The sequence below is a fragment of the Mobula hypostoma genome, chromosome 23, assembly GCF_963921235.1.
Source record: "Mobula hypostoma chromosome 23, sMobHyp1.1, whole genome shotgun sequence".
Classification (NCBI taxonomy): Eukaryota; Metazoa; Chordata; class Chondrichthyes; order Myliobatiformes; family Myliobatidae; genus Mobula; species Mobula hypostoma.
Window position 1 is genome coordinate 7,802,636 of NC_086119.1, and position 18,651 is coordinate 7,821,286.

At 42.0% G+C, this 18,651-nt stretch overlaps 1 protein-coding gene across 1 annotated transcript in view; it reads right to left on the minus strand.

Moving 5' to 3' along the window:
* Positions 1-18,651, minus strand: part of LOC134336839 (clathrin heavy chain 1) — an 83,105-nt gene that overhangs the window by 31,309 nt on the left and 33,145 nt on the right. Inside the window, exons 5-15 of the mRNA XM_063031392.1 lie at positions 18,173-18,334; positions 16,794-16,907; positions 16,249-16,422; positions 13,246-13,443; positions 11,497-11,697; positions 10,057-10,209; positions 9,286-9,408; positions 6,405-6,542; positions 3,862-4,026; positions 3,554-3,734; positions 1,404-1,567 (exon numbers count right to left, since the gene is read on the minus strand). Coding sequence (XP_062887462.1) covers positions 1,404-1,567; positions 3,554-3,734; positions 3,862-4,026; positions 6,405-6,542; positions 9,286-9,408; positions 10,057-10,209; positions 11,497-11,697; positions 13,246-13,443; positions 16,249-16,422; positions 16,794-16,907; positions 18,173-18,334 — 1,773 coding nt within the window. The remainder of the gene's footprint in view (positions 1-1,403; positions 1,568-3,553; positions 3,735-3,861; positions 4,027-6,404; positions 6,543-9,285; positions 9,409-10,056; positions 10,210-11,496; positions 11,698-13,245; positions 13,444-16,248; positions 16,423-16,793; positions 16,908-18,172; positions 18,335-18,651) is intronic.

Sequence of the window (18,651 nt, forward strand, 5' to 3'; positions counted from 1 at the left end):
GACATCTTTTGAAATAAGGGCTTGGTGAATGAGGAATGGAGGGATCTTGGAGTACAAAGTCCTTAGATCCTGGGAGGTAAAATGGCTAGGAAGACAATGTTGGCCCTCCCTGGTCAGGACACGGAATACAGATTTTGTCCCAATTTCATAACGATTGGGTATGTAATTATTATGAAGTTGGAGCACAATCGTCTACATCTGCATTCAGTATCATGGCCAATATTCTATGCTTAAGACATTCTTCTATGTATTCCTGTGTCTTAGGGGGCCCCTCAGTGGTCAGGACACTGAATGCAGACAGATTATGTAACATAAAAGCTCAGCCAGAGCCCAGCTGAAGTTGTGTTCGTCACAGTAAAGACAAGAGGTAAAAGCACTGGAGAGGTGCAAAGGAGGTTCACCAAAGTATTGCCTGGGATGGAGCAGTCATGTGGAGAGACTGCAAAAGCTATGCTTGTTCTCCCTGGAGCAGTTAAGAGGAGAGTAATTGAGGTATATAAAAAGGAGTACAGATTGGAAAAGTTTTCTACCCTGTACCCAAAAAAACAAAAAAAAAGTAGATAAATCTAGATAGCATTGGCTTAGAGCAAGGGCAGAAGGAGATACAAGGGAGATCTTCACCCAAAGAATGGCAAGTACCTGCTTGAATGACAAGATTTTCTTGAGAGAATGGATGAAGCTGGTTTGCTGAGAGCATTCAAGAGTCGCAATGAGTATTCAGCATTGCTCAAGGGTTGGGCTTGGATTAGTATAGAATGGTGCTCACTGGTCAGCCTAGATAAGCTGGGACAGATAACCCATTTCATGCTGTGTGACTTTGATTACCAATGCTTGGTCTTGAGATTCAGCCTAGATACTTTATGAATGAGTAGCCTGAAGTTCAGCTTAAGAGAAGTGAACAGTTTACTACACAAAAAATTGCAGGGGCCTACATCAGGAAAACAGCAAGTGCAGATATTGAACCATTTTTGGCAACCAAACAGCTTCATAACAGATTTAAGAGACTCTTCGATGGGTACATGGATGAAAGAGAAATGGAGGGTAGTAGAATAAAAGCATAAGATTGATCTTGGAGTAGGTTAAAAGGATGGCACAACTTTACAGGCTGAAGGGCCTGTACTGTGCCATGTTCTACAATCAAGCCAACTCAAACATGTGTATTTTGTGCCAACAGGCATCAACTGGGACAAATATAGGAAATCCTATTTATTAAACATTTCTATGGGTTAGTCAGCAAAGTTGAATCCCAGGCACAAACAGGAACTTCGGGGCATGGGGCAATCGATAAAGAAATTTGTTTGGAAATAAGGATTGCAAAGCAATCTGCTAAGCAACAGTAATACCAGCTATTAGAACTGACCTACAGAGTTTATGGAGGAGCTTGACAAATGGAAATAATTTACCTTGAGGAAGTTCTTCACACGTTCTGGGTCATAGCAATTGCTTTCACGACAGATTCGCTCCACCTCCTTGATCTGACCGGTTTTGCAGGCAGCCTGGATATATTTGAAGTGGACTTCTGGATCTTGACTGAAGTTTACAATGGAGCCCAAAAAGTAGAACAGACCTTAAAAGAAAAGCTTGTTATAGTATGCCGTTCACGAAGGAAGCAGCCACCTTTACTTGATATCCATGGACAAAATCCTCATGCACTTCAAATTTCAGGTTTAAAAATCTTGCATGCAAAATTGGAACTATTCATCAAAATGGACAGACTATGAATCATAAACAAGAGATTCTGCAGATGTGGGAAATCCAGAGAAACATGCACAAAATACTGGAGAAACTAAGTCAGGCAGCATCTATGGAAGGGAATAAACAGTCAAACCCATTCAAGTCCAAAGCGCTGGAGGAACTCAGCATATCAGGAAGCGTCTGTGGAGAGAAATGGTCTCCACCCAAAACAGCTTCCATTTCTGTCCATAGATGTTGCCTGATCTGAACTCCTACAGCATTTTCTACGTAGCTCCAAATTTCCACCATCTGCAATCTCTTATATCTCTACTCAAACCCAAAGCTTTTATTTTGGACACAATGATAATGCCCACAATGTTACTTGGAATATGCCCTGTCGATTTGCCAACTACCTTAACTTGTAATTAGCAATTCAAAGATCTTTTCATTAAAGACATGTTCACAAGACAAAGAGAACGAAGACCAAAGTAAAAGTCACATGAATAAAGGTTTTGTTTATGATTATGGTGCCCAAGGGGTAGGGAACAGGGTAGAATTAGCCAAGACAGGATGGGAAAACAAAGCTTTGTCTAAATTAAAATGCACATCTTTGGATTTCTAACAAAAGGGAAGACAAGTAAGTGCAATATTCAGAAACTTTGCTGAAGTATATTTGCTGTGAAGATAAAAGACTAATGAATGAATATGACAGGTAAATTCTTGAAGTGTGACCCAAAATAATGTACTTGCACCAATTTACTCAACCTAAGAGTAGTGAAGATTGCAGGTTCAAGTTTAGAAAAGTACATGGTAGAAGGAACAAAGGGACTTAGGAATCTTGCAGAATTCCCTAAATGTTAATTTGCAGGTTAAGTGATTAGCAAGGAAAGGAAATGCAACATTAGCTTTCATTTCCAGGGGACAACAATATGAAAGGATGTAATACTGAGGCTTTGGATATCACATTTGGAGTAGAGAGAGCAGATTTGGGTGTTTAACATATGAGCAGCATTCTATGGCTCTGGGCTTGCACTCACTGGAATTTAGAAGAATGGTGCCCCCATTGAGAGAGAGAAACAGAAATTTCATTGAACCCTATTGAAATATTGAATGCCTAGATAATGGATGTGGAGAGGATCTTTTCAATAGTGGGACAGTCTGAAACCAGAGGGCACAGCTTCATTAGAGGAATCCAATATCTACTCTTGCCTTTTACTCTTTATACATTTGAAGAAATCTTTGGTATCCTTTAATATTATTGGCTAGCTTACTTTCATATTCTATCTTTACCTTAACGACTTTTTAGTTGCGTTCTGTTGGTTTTTAAAAGCTTCCCAATCCTCCAACTCCTAATCTTTGCTCTTTGGCTTCTATGTTGGTTTTGACTTCCCTTGTTAGCCACAGTTGCATCATCCCGCCTTTCGAATATTACTACATCTTTGGAATGCATCTATCCCCCGCCTTCCAAATTGACCCCAGAAATTCCATGCACTAGTTCACAGAACCAAGTGGTGACATTGCAAGTTGGCCCAAGTGCTTGCAGGACAGAGGGAATCATCTTTAAATAATAAGGAGGTGGCATTCATTTGAAGACACTGGCAGCTGCATGGGCACAAACTGATTATCAAACAAATTACTGGTGATCCTCTACACATACATGAAGGATCATGGTAAACTTTAATTACATAGGCTGTAGCACTTACTCAAACTGTAATTAAACATGTACCTAGCTAGGAGGGAAATTACAGGACATACTGACTAGGCTGCACTATTCAATTAGAATTAAATTGACAAAAACTATGCATTTGGCTCACTCAATAACTCGAATTTAATGCTAAATCTCCATGAAGGTAATGCTATAGAATTTTTAAACATCTACCTTCAAAGCTCTTGAAAGACTCAAATAGTTCGATCAGTTGCTGTGTTCCGAGTTGCTCATGGTATTTGGATGCAACTTGCACACAGATCTGTAGATTCTGACGGATGTTAGCAGACAGCATGGCACGCAGGCATTCAATAGAATCCTCAACAGAGAGGGAGCCAAAATAATTGACGAGCCACTGTGGAATATCAAAGTCGTAAATATAACATTTTACAACATGAAATTTAACCATATTAGTTTTAAAATTTAAATGAATTATTCCTTCCCCATGTCCCAGAAACAAATTGTGGAACGTTATTACTGACCTCCGGATTGAGGAGGTGGGTGTGGACGACAGCACGCTTGATGTCATAGAGATCCGTATAATGTTCCAGAGCTCTTTGTAGCAGTCCAGCTTTCTCACAGAGTTGAGCAATGTGAGCACGATCATAGTGAGTGAACATCTGATTTCCTAAAATAGCATCTGCTACCTGCAAATAAAACAATGATCAAAGTGTAAAAGGGGGGGGGGGGGGAAATCAAGCATTTTATGACAACATGCCAGGTCTCTACTAGCACACAATCCCCCTTCAGTCCAGATAAAATATCAGATGTTTCTTAAATTGTCAGGGGCTTGATTTGAAGATATAATCACTGTACAGATGCCAACTCCAAGTGAAAGTACCAGATTAGCCAGACATCTGTTACTGAGTCATAGAAAACATGAGGAGCAGAGAGAAAGATATACTGGACATTCTCAACACTGCAGTCACTTCCTTCATATTAAAGTAGGCTAAAGTGATAAGACTATTAGACACAGGATCAGAATTAGGCCATTTAATTCACTGAGTCTGATCCGCCATACAATCTGGCTGATTTAGTTTCCCTCTCAGCCCCATTCATCTGCCTTCTCTCCATAACCTTTAACACCCTTACTAGTCAAGAACCTAACAACCTCTAGTTTAAATATACCCAATGATTTGGCCTCCACAGACACCTGTGGAAATAGATTAGACAGATTCACCACCCTCAGGCTAAAAAAATTCCTCATTACTGTCCCAGGGCAATAACATTCAATGCAGCCTAGCAAATAGTTCAAAGTGTAATTATGCAGAACAGACACTAGAGGGAGGATGAGCCAGCCTAAAGGTACATTGCTGTTCCTTCCAACTGAAGGAAGCAGATCAAATTTAACATGACTGGCAAATGTCCTGAAATTTGTTGCGGGGAAGAAAGAGAAACTGGTTAGAATTAAGGATGACAAACAATGTTATTGCATTTAAAATTTCCAAGTGAACATAGAAGATAAGAAATTTTGCAGGCTAGTTTTGGGTATCAGTGAACAATTTACAATGGAAGACAAACCACACACACTAATCAATCTCCCAGCCATTTTAATTCACAACCTCTACTCCAATCTGCTTGCCTGTGCACTCCTGCAGCTCAAACAACACCTCATCCAGCACATGGTTATAATGCAATCCAAACTACTGAATTTACTAATTTCAGGTAACATTCCTCTTGCAGCACAGATGTGACTGTACCATATTTAAAATTTGCTTTGACACCAACCAAAGGCTCACCAGCGTTTGTGACCTTGATGACAAGCCTGTACCTCACCTTGGGCATTCCCTTGCTCACTGCAACACCCATTTCAGAGTTTTAAAGGTTTTGACCCCAGAGAGCAACTGTTGTTCTCTTCACTGATGCTGTTCGACCTGGCGGATGCTTCCACTGCAGTCAGGAATACAGAAAGGGTGTGCTGGCATTGGAGAGGGTCCAGAGGTTCACAGGATAGATCCCAGAATTAAAAGGCTAATGTGTGTGTTTGATGGCTCTGTGCCTGTACTCACTGGAGTTTAGATGAATGAGGGGGCATCTCATTGAAACCTACTGAATACTGAAAGAACTAAATATAGTGGATGTTGAGAGGATGTTTTCTATAGTGGGGGAAGTCTAGGACCAGAGGGCACAGTTTCAAAATAGAAGGACGTCCACTTAGAACAATGAGGAGGAGGAGAAATTTCTTTAGTCAGAGAAGTTCTGGTGAATCTGTGGAATTCATTGGCACAGAGGGCTGTAGAAAGCAAATCACTGGGTTTATTTAAAGCGGAGAATGACAGGTTTGGGAAGGATAATAAATCAGCCATGACTGGCAGGGCAGACTGGATGGGCCAAATTGTTTAATTGTGCTTCTAGTCTTAAAGGGCATCTACCATCCTTTTTACACTAATTCTACATTAAACCATTCGTCCCACAGCTGCACCCTAGATTCTACTATTCAGCCAGACACTTAGGGCCATGTAGTGGCCACTTAATTTACCAGATTTTATTTCTGATAATGACTGTTAAGCATGAGCTTATTACTAACCAGAAAGTTTTTTTTGGGGGGGGGGGGAATGCAAAAAGAAACAGCACTTCCTATTAACAGATGGTGACAATACCATACGACCCAGGTAGTTTGTTGTCAACACCAGGAAGTTGCTGCTAACCCTAGCAAAGTCTAACACTCACCATACCAGCCAGAGTAGAGTCAGATTCCACATCCCAGTGCAAGGGCCTGGTCCCACCTGGCCAGCAACATCAAGGCCTTTATAATGCACAGGGCCTTGGAGACATCATATCACTGACCATTTTCAAGTATCCAGAGTCCCAAACCCCAAGTAGTTCCAGGCAAAGCACAACTGTCAACGTCTCTATATAAAGATGCTCTTTAGCACTTGTTCTGGAAATTGACGCAAACGACACATTTTATCGTATGCTTCCACGTACATCTGACAAAGCTATCTTTACATCTTTGTTTTTGGACAGCCAAGTGAAGTAACTTTGTCGGTCCACACTGAAAGCACCACTGCAGCAAAACCTGTACCTGGGGAGCGTGCATGAGGTTCATTTCCAGGAGCCGAGTCTGGAGGGCACCCTCCGATGGACGGTTATTCTTCAGAGCATCGAGCAGGAAGGATGTGCATTGCTGGATCAGGTTGTATTCCATGAACACGTCGACAATCTGCAACAAGATCACAGTTGGAAGTAGAGGATCTCCTCAGCTTTATATTATTGGACACTCACCAAGGTGCAATGAAATTCCTTGCTCCCATGAAGCCCAGTAAACAGCACACACGGTAATAGATACAGCAGCAAGTTTAGAACAGAATGATGCAAACTAACACAGTGCAATCTGAAGTAGTGTAAACAAATGCCGAAATGAGAAAAAAAAACAGAAGAGGTGAATTAAGGGTTCAAGAAAATGGCAGGATCGCAGTGGGTGGGGGATGTGAAAGAGGTGATTGGTTCGGAAATTAGTGACTCACTATGAATCTATCATGGTCCAGATGCGAGTTGATGGCAGACTAGCCAGAATATGTTTGGTAGACAAGATGGGCCAAAAGAGCCTGTTACTGTGCTGTGGCATTCTTTGGCTGAAGAGTGATCGTGACAGGAAAAGAAGCGACCTTCCACAAACATTAAATGATGCAGATGGTCTAGTTCGACTGCTGCACAACTTCAGCAGGCTTCCATATCAGCGGTGGCCAAGGGTCACTGGATGAACTTCAACCAAGTCCAGGCACAGTAAACATTCTGAAGGTAAAACTAACTAAATTTTCTCTACAGCATATTGAGAAATCAGCTCTGAGCTAGCAACCCTGACTGGATAAACAAAACTTATGGAAACGGCACTGAAGTGTCCTTCCACGTCTGTGTGAGACAGTATTCCTGAGTCTTCACCCAGGACTTACCTAAGTGAGAGTAAACAGAGGGGAAACTACTGACATGATGGAAGTCATGAATGCCACCAGAGACAGAGGACCTTCAATGGTGCCCTAAACACCAGCAATGTAACGAGAAGAAAATTGAGGGATGATTCAAGCATTTTCTACTGCCTGGTCTTCCATTAAAAAAGGAAAATTAAATTACATAAGAGGAAAGGGTTAGATCAATCTTAAAATAGGTTAAAAAGTCAGCACATTGTTGGTTGAAGGACCTATACTGTTCTGTTTAAATAGTCCTGTAATCCCTATTTGCAAGAATCAATCATGCACTTGGCTACCCAGCACAAACTCACTGATTTGATGCTTAACAATGCATTTCACCAACAAGAGAAAATCTACGGATGCTAGAAATCCAAACAACACACGAGATGCTGGAGGAACTCAGCAGGCCAGGCAGCATCTATGGAAAAGAGTGAACAGTTGATGTTTCAGGCCAAAACCCTTCATCAGAAATGGAGGGAAAAAAAAGTGAGAAGTCAGTAAGGTGGGGGAGGGAGGGGAGAAAATAGTACAAAGTGACAGGTGATAGGTAAAACCAGGAGAGAGGGAGGGGTGAGATAAAGATCTGGGAAGTTAATTGGTGAAAAAAAAGAGCTGGAGGAGGGTGACTCTGACGGAAGACAGAAGACCAAGGAAGAAAGGGAACGGGGTGAAGCAGAGGGAGGTGATGAGCAGGTAAGGAGATAAGCGAAGGGAAATAGGAATGGGGGGGGGGAGAGAAAGAGGATGGACAGTTACCAAAGTTCAAGAATCTACGTTCATGCCACCAGGTTGGAGGCTACCCAGATGGAATACAAGGTGTTAACCCTCCAGAGTATGGCCTAATGGCAGTAGAGGAGGCCATGGACTGACATGCCAGAAAAGGAGTGGGAAGTAAAATTAAAATGGGTGTGGCCATTGGGAGACCCTGCTTTTTATGGTGGACAAAGCATTGATGCTTGGTGAAGGAACCTCCCAATCTACAGCAGGTCTCACCAATATACAGGAGGCCACACCAGGAGGACCGGATACAGTAGATGCCCCCAACAGACTCTCAGGTGAAGTGTCACCTCACCTTTTTCACTGTATGTTTCAATGCACATGTGACAAAGCTAAATCTCCAATTTCCAAATTACCAAAGCCAACTCAAACCATTCAATAAAATAAGATCCTCATTGGAGTGGGTCCTACAAGGAGGTTGGTACCGGTTATTTTACCTTTAAGCAAAGTGAACAGGAAAGTTTACAAACTTGAACTGAAAATTCATTGTTCCCTGTGAAAACTATTCTAGCCATGCCATTCAAAGTCAGAGCACCACAGCACAAAAAACAGGCCCTTTGATCCTTCAGTCCATGCCACTCATCCACAAATGTACTGTATACTCAAGTAACTAAATACTCAATTTTCACCATGTATTCCAGACGGTCTGCTTTTGCTACAATTCAGAGTGGAATTGCCACAATTATTGCTATATTCAGTTGCCATCTGACCAAAAAAAGTCTCCAGCACGACTTACTCTTTTCCATTGATGCTGCCTGAACTGCTGAGCTCCCCCAGAATAGAGTGAGAGAGAGTGAGTTCGTGACAAAGTATTATGAATTCTTATATCTCTCTCTCTAAAGGATAATCAACCACAGCCTCACATTTCACTCTGTACCAGTAACAACAAAATGCAGTTTTACTTGCCACAAGTCACCAAAAATCTTTGGTTCACACTTAGCCATGAACCCATCAATACTCCATTGTTCTTGAACCTGACTGCACAATGAACATCCTGTAGAACACTTTATGATTCAACAGCAATGGAATTTCCTAGTCAGGAAGACAGGTGCTAGAAAGTCACTCAAAAGACAGCTAAGCCCAGCAGCAGTTTGAACAGATGACTTGAATCAAGTTGGGAAAGGTTTCAGCACAAGACCTTTCATTCCATTTATTGCTATGTTATAATGCATTTTAATATATGCTCCTAAATTCAGGTAAGGACAAGAATCAAATTCTCACCTGGGTGATGTCAGCTAGAGGCTCTTCATCCTGAACCAGCATTTGAGCAAACTGAAGCCCCTGATCAGGCCCAACTCTCATCACATTTCTCAGCAGAAAGATCCAGTCTGGCGAGTATCCAACCTAAGGAAAGACCAGGGAAATTTGAACAAAATGTGAAAGGTAATCCTGTGTCCTGGTAGCAGTCAAAATAGATTCTGTATTTCTACTGTTCAACATCTTGATTTCTCAAGATGCAGTAAAGTATGGACTTACTTTGTGGTTTGTGCCAATATGCTGAAATGCAAATCAACTGCAGCAAAATCTATCCAATTAATGGAAAACAAACCAGCTTGTGAAAGTAACCCACAAGATAATACCGCAGACACGGCCAATAAGTAACACAAGATGGAGTACGGTGAAACAGGGATAGAGTAAAGTAGTGACTAAAATCTATAAAGTATATTGAAAGTAATCCCAAAGAAAGTAAAAGATTAGTGGTTGCAGGGAAAGGAGGCAAGGGAGAAGGCAATGCACAATCTTAGAGCAGAGCACCTCAAGAGTTATAGCCTACTATGCAACCCATGTAAACAGAATCACATCAACTAAACAAACCAGGTCCAATTCAGCTCCCAAAACTGAAAACATCAAGAAATCCATTTCAAGAAGTGGGAAGAGTACATTTTTATAAAGCTTGAATGCAGGCTTAATATGCTCTAAATGAGACACTCATTCATTAGTCCTACCACTGCTGTAAGCAAATCACTGAATTGCTTTTTAAACACAACCTACCTTCTTGGCATACAGAACGATCTTCTGGAATTGACCAGTTTCAGCAAAACACTGGATCACCTTATTGGGGACATTTGCCCTTAAGTAGACACTCAGGGCCAGAGTGGGGTCCACAGATTTCACAATGTCTCCAAGTTCCTCTGAGCATTCCAGCTGCAGGAATAAAGTTAACAAATTAAGTTTTATGTACCAGAGCAAAACCTGAATTTACTTGTCAAAAACTTGTCGAACAACCCAAATTAGTAAGCTAAGTTTATACCCCATCCTACTGATGGGTTACAAAGTCTGATCACTTACAGGTCACAGCAGCAATAAACAGGGTACAATGGATAGCTTTCAGGTTAACTAAGGACCAAATTTTCAATGTAACAAGCACAAGGAGCAAATATAGATATGCAAAATGCTCATTTCAATTCAGTCAGAATCAGGTTTATTATCACTGACATACAATCAGTGGCCACTTTATTCTGTACCTCCTGTCCCTAATAAAGTGACCAATAAGTACACATTGGAGACCTTCTGTTGCTGTAGCCCATTCACTATGGCTTGCGTGTTGTGCATTCAGAGAAGCTCTTCTGCTTACCACTGTTGTAACATGTGGTTATCTGAGTTACTGTCGCCTTCCTGTCAGCTTGAACCAGTCTGGGCATTCTCCTCTGGCCCCTGTCATTAACATGGTCTTTTCACCCACAGAAATGCTGCTCACTGGATGCTTTATGTTTTTCCACACTATTCTCTAAAATCTGGAGACTGCTGTGCACAAAAATGCCAGATTAGCAGCTTCTGAGATAATCAAACCACCTGCCTGGCACTAACAATCACTCCATGGCTAAAGGCACTTGGATCATATTTCTTCCCCATTCTGATGTTTGGTCTGAACAACTGAACCTCTTGATCATGTCTGCATGCTTTTATGCATTGAGCTGCTATCATATGATTGGCTGATTAGATATTTGCAGTAATGAGGTGTACTAGAGTACCTAATACATGAGCATGTCAATAAATTCTTTCTGCAGCAATAAAACAGCGCAATACTTAAAAATTAAAAATTACAAAAATATTACTGCAAAAAGTGTAAAATTGACAAGTATCAATTTTAGTTTAAGTAGGAAAAAATTGAGCTCATTCATTCCCAAAGGTTAGCTAGCTACACGTGTCAGAGTAATACGGCAGGGAAACAGGCCCTTCAGCCCAACTGGTCCATGCTGACAACATCCTCCCTGCTAGTCCCAGTTGCTGGCATTCAGCCCATAACCCTCCAAGCAATTTCACAGGTAAACATCAAGTGATCCAATCTGCCAAGAATCCCACTCCCATGTGGCAATGCACAAGGTCATTAGCTTGCTGTTGGGTTGGAGCACTGAATGCATCTGCTGGGCACAGGGACTACTGCCCGCAGTGAAACGAATCGGAATGCCATCTGTTTGCAGGAAATGTTACCTTATCTTCTTTTAGCCACTTCTCAAGCAACTGCTTACGACCTTGCTGCAACACTGGCCGACAAAGCTCCAAAGATTCAAATTTGTTCAGCTGCCCTTGATCAAGCAGGATTCCAAAGTACTGAAGCAGAGGAGAGGTTTGCCCAGGCTGAGCAGGAACACTCTGAAATCGCCTGATTGTGTCTGGAGTGCGCAAGATACCCTGTTTTAAGAGACAAATACAAAGTCAAAGGCCATAATATGGATAACTGAAATAGAACAGTACAGACTCTTCACCCCACAATTTTGTGCTAGACTAAATTAATCTACTGTCCACACAATGTCCATCTCACTCCATTCTCTGCACATTCACATGCCTACCTAAAAGCCTCATAAATACTTCTATCACATTTGCCTCCACTACCACCACTGGCAGCACTCGTTAAAACATGCTCTGAATATCTCAAGTACTCCAAGATATCACCAAAATGGAAGTCACCATGTCCCCTTGATTTAAAGTGACGCTATCACTAAATTTAGATCATTGAGATGAAGGATATCAATAATATTAACAGCAACTACATGCTGCACAAATGTCTGCTGTTGAGTTGGAGTGCAGCCTCAAGGATAACAAGTACAGAGGGGATCCAGTGATGGGAGTCAGGGTTTCCAGATCATTCCTCAACTTAAGCTGATCAGGTTCAATTATATTCTCCCTTCACTATATGCCCCCTCCTCCACAGAGAAACTATGATCATAGCAGTTCCACTTGCAGACCATAGCCAGTGTGGATTGGTAACATCACCACCAGACTGCACCCCCCCCGCCCCCCCGTTCTACTTGCTTTACACTTGACTGTCTGGCTAAGCACAGCTCCAATGCCATATTAAAGTTTAGTGGCAATGCTATTGTCTTAGGCCAAATCAAATTAGCATATAGGAGAGAAACTGAAAATCTGACTGAGCAGTGCAACAACAACCACCTGTTACTCAACATCAGCAAGACCAAAGGAGCTGATTATTGACTTCAGGAGGAAACCAGAAGCCCATTTTTAATCGGAGGATCAGCAGCTATAAATTATTATTTCAAAGGATTTGTCCTGGGCTCAGCACACAAGTGCAATTACAAAGAAAGCATGGCAGTGCCTCCACTTCCTTGGGAGTTTGCAAAGGTTCAGCATGACATCTAAAACTTTGACAGACTTCTATGGATGCATGGTCAAGAATATATTCACTGGCTGCACCACGGCCTGGTACGGAAACACCAATGCCCTTGAATGGAAAAGGTAGTGGATACAGTCCAGTCCATCATGAGTAAAGCACTTTCCAGCACTAAGCTCGTCTTCATAGAGCATTTTCACAGGAACGCAGCATCCAACATCAGTGACTCCCACCACCCAGGTCACGCTCTCTTCTCACCGCTGTCATCAGGAAGATGGTACAGGAGCCCCAGGACTCTCACCACCAGGTTCAGGAACAGTCATTATCCCTGAGCCATTAGGCTCCTGAACCAGAGGGGATAACTTCATTCAACTTCACCTGCCCCGTCACCGAACTGTTCCCACAAGGACTCTTCATCTCAGGTTCTCAATAGTTGTTGTTATTTATTATTTGTTTCTTTTTGTATTTGCAGTTTGTCGTCTTTTGCACACTGGCTACAGACTTTCATTGATTCTATGGTTATTGGATTTATTGAGTATGCCTGCAAGAAAGTGAATCTCTGGGTCACATATGGTAAAACATGTGCTTTGATCATTTACATTGAACATTACCTTTGGAGCATTTGCAGCTATTTTTGCTGCTTCAGAATAGTTTCCCTGAGCAAAGAGAGCATTGAACTTTCGAGCAAAGAGTTCCTCTGCCCCAGCCAGATTATTGCGCACAGCCATGCGGAGAGCAAGATCTGGGTTCTGCAACACATTAGTGATATAAGGAATGATGTTCTCCTCCTCAACACACACTGACAACACCTGCAAAAACAAATACGATTGCTTAATTATATTATGTACCAAAAAATCAAATACAAACTAATAGCAACAATAAAACCTTCACTATTAACACTGTTCTTGAACAATGAGATTGCCTTTAGGACAGTACATCCCTCTGAAGTTGAACCTGCTCTGGTTTAAGGCATTCAAGTTAACCTATTATTCTTTACTCAAATATCGCGATACTCAACTTTCTTCGACATTTAATGAAATAGGCTTTCATTAATAGAAAGCTGTCCAGATATCTTAATTTATATGCAAGACGACTTTCATTAGGGGAAGGTGGCAAATGATGCACACCTAGTTGAAACTAAACGCTGGAAAATAATTTAAGGGAAGCATAGCATTACAATCCAAATATAACCTACAAGAGGATATAATAAGGTTCGAATTCCCGTACACGGAACGTAAAAAGGCCAACAGCGAAATAGTCATCTCATTCCATTTGGTGAACAAATTAGAACTACCAAATAGCCATCTGCTGGTGCTTGGCTCAATATCCAGAAATCCATCATTACTCAATATGACAGCACATCTGGGCTTCTGGAAACAGTTACCTGGGAAATGGCTTTGGTTTTAACCTATATGTGCACTTGCCCAGCTGGCACAGTACACGCTATAAGTCACAGCACACAGGTCAGGTGGGAAAATTTCACACCCTCATTCATATCTTCAAGGTCAGGATGAGCAGGAATGACTAGTGTAATAACATAAAATCTGGAGTTTATCAGGTTGCTTGGTATTCGGTGGAAAAGTCACCACAGCAATGAATTGCTTAATAAATAAAGTTTATACAATAAATAAGCTCAAAAATTTAAGTTGTTATCAGCAGGCACAAGATTTCGGTCTTTTCTACAGATCACTCCAAAGTGCATCAAGATTAAAACAAAAGTTATCTTATCAACTATGACTGTTCTTGGCCATTTTTTTTTCCCTACATAAGTGCTCTGCCATTGCCTTCCCCTGGGAAGTATTCCACAAGACTGGTGACCCTAGCCATTATCAATATTCTTCAGAGACTCAAACACAAGAAAATCTACATATGCTGAAAGTCCAAGCAACATTCACAAAATGCTGGAGGAACTCAGCAGGGCCAGGCAATGTTTATAGAAAAGAGTAAACAGTTAATGTTTCAGGCAGAGACCCTTCATCAAAACTGGGGGCGGGGGGGAGAGGGGAGAAAGAGGTCAGAGCAGACAGGTAGAGGAAGTGGGGGAGAGTAGCACAAGGTGGGAGGTGATGGGTGAAACAGGGAGACAGGGGGCTGGTGAAATAAAGAGCTGGGAGGTTGATTGATGAAAGAGATAAAGGGCTGGAGAAGGGAGAATCTAATGGAGGACAGAAGGCCTTGGAAGAAAGGGAAGGGAAGGGAAGGAACACCAGAGGAAGGCAATAGGCAGGTAAGGTGGGAGGGTGGGAGGGGGAACTGGTGAAGGGAAGGCCACTACCGCAAGTTCAAGAAATCGATGTTCACGCCATCAGGTTGGAGGCTACCCAGACGGGGTGCAAGATGTTGCTCCTCCAACCTGAGTGTGGCCTCATCACAGCAGTAGAGGCGTCCATGGACTGACATGTCAGAAAAGCAACAGGAAGCGAAACTGAAATTTAATATGTTTGCACATTCAAATGTTGAAAGTTGAGACAGTTAAGCCAGGAAGTACCCACCGCTGGGCAGGTATTCCACCCATTACGGGTGGGACTTTTAGCTCTTGGAGCTGCAAAAATATGTACAATACAGGGTCCCACTGTGAAGGTGGTGATCCCAGAGATGCAGAGACCCATTTGATTTGGCAGGCCAACAATTGCCAATCTTTGTTATTCAGACCTAGGACAACTAGAAAAATCTGTTTACAAGAGAGCAGAGAGGAATGGCTTTTGGAAAGCAGTCTTGAAAGTCAACATTTGCCTGATGTCAGACTTCAGTACTGTAGGTAGTTTTGGGTCCCTTACACAAAAGATGTGCCGGCACTGCAGAGGTCCGGGGTGGGGGGGGGGGGGGGTGGAATTCACAAGAATGATCCCAGCAGTGAAAGAGGTTAACATACGAGGAGAGTTTGACAGCTCTGTGTCTGTAGTTAAGAGTTTAGTAGGAGGGCGGATCTTACTGAAATCCAGATGGAGTGGATGTGGAGAGGCTGTTTCCTATAGTGTGGGGGTTGGGGGGGAGAAGAGTCTAGGATCATAGGGCACAGCCTCAGAATAATACATCCTTTATAGAACAGATGATGAAAACATTTCCTTAGCCAGAGGGTGCTGAATCTGTGGAATTTATTGACACAAATGGCTATGCAAGCCAAGTCATTGGGTATGTTTAAGATGGAAGTTGATAGGTTCTTGATTAGTGAGGGCAAAGGTTACAGAGAGAAGGTAGGAGAATGGGGTTGAGAGGAATAATCAGCCACGACAGAACGGTAAAGCAGACTTGATAGTTCGAATGGCCCAATTCTGCTCCTATATCTACTGATCACAAGGCCATAGGAAAGACCCTACAACAAATTAAGTGCAGGGATATAACAATGTGTGGCAAATCAGTGCAGGTGTGAATTGTGCAGCCTGGAATATCTCAAGAGTCCAATGGTAACATGACCCATTCTAAAACATTAGACCCCAGTTTTACACTGCAGCATTTGCTTACTTCGATGTAATCAAGTGGCATCCTTATCTGTGAAAAGGCAGTTTGGATATAAAACTGAAACTTGACATAGAAGATTAGAAATAGTTATACAATTGAAGCTATGTATATGCGCATGAACTGCCATCTTTGAACTAGTTTGTATATCAGTGTACCTGGCCCTTTCTGTTCACTCCAATTATCCCAGAAGTAGCATCATGTCCTGCCGTGACAAAGATGGTCTCTCCACTAATCCTGTTCATGTAGATGCAGGTACCAGTCTCCAAATCATACAAGTGGATATATCCATATTTAGTGATCAGGAAGACAACATCATGTTTCGTGCTTATCTTGAAATGGAAAAGAAAGTGGGATTAGTTTCATACTGATTTAATTAAAACTTTAATGCACTAGTTTTGGTACCTGCTACCTTCAAATTCTCATTATTCACCAGTAATTTGTCATCAGAGTTTGGATGCTGCAAACAGCATCTTGAAATTAATGAATGTTCTAAATTACCTTAACTATGACAGATGTTTGTGCTGATTTACACTTCGCACCAAGAAATTCCTTCCTCAAGCCAACATCCAGCCCCCAGTGCAAAGTTCAACAGTCCAATTCACATTGAATATGGCATTATTTAACTTTTACAGTTTACTCCATAAATAGGATAGGAAAGTGCTGCAACCATTTTTTTTAAAACAATGAAATAACAACTTACCTGCATCGCAACAGGAAAGTCATTCTGCGCTTCTGGTGGGAAGAAGACATCCACTGCTTTCTTGGCAAAAGGCTGATTCCCTGTTGGAGGAGTACCCACTTCGATGATGTGAAGCTAAAGGAAACAGTAATATTAACAGCATACATAGAGGTAGATAATTAAGCATTACCAGTCAATCTATTGAATCAAACTGCTGGACCAGACATTGTTGGATATCAGTAGCATTTTGTACAAATTAATCCAAAATGGAAGTGTATTGAAAGCTTCCCTGTTGTTACTGTCGGAAATTTCTAGTCATCTTTATATTGCTGGATACAGAATTATCTATCCCACAGAAGGTAGAGGGTTGTAGTAGGCACATGAATGAAAGAAATGGAGGGCGATGTGGGATGGAAGGGTTAGATTGACCTTAGAGTAGTTTCAAAGATTGGCACATTATGGGCTAAAGGACCTGCACTGTTCCATGTTCCACAACCAAAAGTACAATGAGGTTTAGGTATCCTTCAAGCTCACTTTAGTGAGATCCTCAACATACTACAGTCAAGCATTGAATTAGGCACCTGGAGTGAATGTTACACAGACTAGCAAGGGTATCAGGCTTTGTTAACGTGCCGGCTGGTAAGGATGAGAGGGATGGAACTGCCAACACTACCAGTCAGACTTTAAGCTGCTTCAGACAACACTGCAAATACTTGGATCTACAGCAAAAAAAAAGGGAAATAAAAAAGTAGAGGAACTGAGGTTAAGCTGCAATGGAGGAGACAAGAGGGATATCTGTGGAAGCCATCACCCAGCAAATGGGGAAAAAGGGTTTTACCATGTCCCGATGCAGGGTCTTGACTCAAAACGTCAACTATCCCATTTTCTCCCCAGATGTTCCTTGACTTAGAGCTCCTCCAGCAGTGGCAGTTTGGTTTTTTTCGCTTTGAGGTAGGTACTTCACTAGGATTTTTAGAACCATCTTTCCATGGGTAAGCTCAGCTCAAGATCAGCACTTGCAAAGTCGCATGCAGAAGCTTGCAGAAAGTAGGTCAAATTTTAACTCCAAAGACAGGAATGCCTGACCACATAGCATTGTTCAACTGCCCCCACTGCTAGACACCTCATCTCCTCCACTGCTGCTTAGCCTGAGTGGCTCTATATTTTTTTTGCTGTAGATCCCAGTATTTACAGCCTTGCAACTGCCAGCGACATAGCCAACCATGAATAGATTAGGTAGCAAATTGGTTTGGAGCTGGTAATAAATTTCTTGCCAGCTTCTTTAGCACATTTGGACTTCAGAGGGACAATCGAGATATTTTGAACAGCAGCAATTACCCAGTTAACTGGGGAAAGACTATTAAGCTATGGAGACCTACTACTACATGCAGTGGACTCACCTTTCCACCAGCCTGGCCTCTAACAGCAAAGCAGAACAGTGTTGACTCTTCCGCATTCCCTTCCATCTTGAATTGCGCAAATGCTGCTGCGTGGCCTTCAATCGGCTGAGACACTTTCCGATCCAGAGAGTAGAGCTGCATTGCACCCACTACTCTGTTTTGCTGTAAGTAGAAGCGCAACTTAAAAGTTTCCAACCAATTATGCCCCCAAGTTTGATGAAGACCATCATGTGCACTAAACCTTTGGTGCACTGGAACTAATAGATAGTCATTTGCCAACTACCAGCTTTTTCAACTGGACAGCCTTGGCTGTTGAAACTCGAAACCATAGGCCTCTAGAGTTAATATTTTAGTTTTATTTAGAGATACTGCACAGAACAAGCCCTTCCAGCCCAACGACCCTCACCACCCAGCAACCCACTTATGTAGCCTTAACCTAATCACAGAACAATTTACAATGACCGATTAACCTACTAACT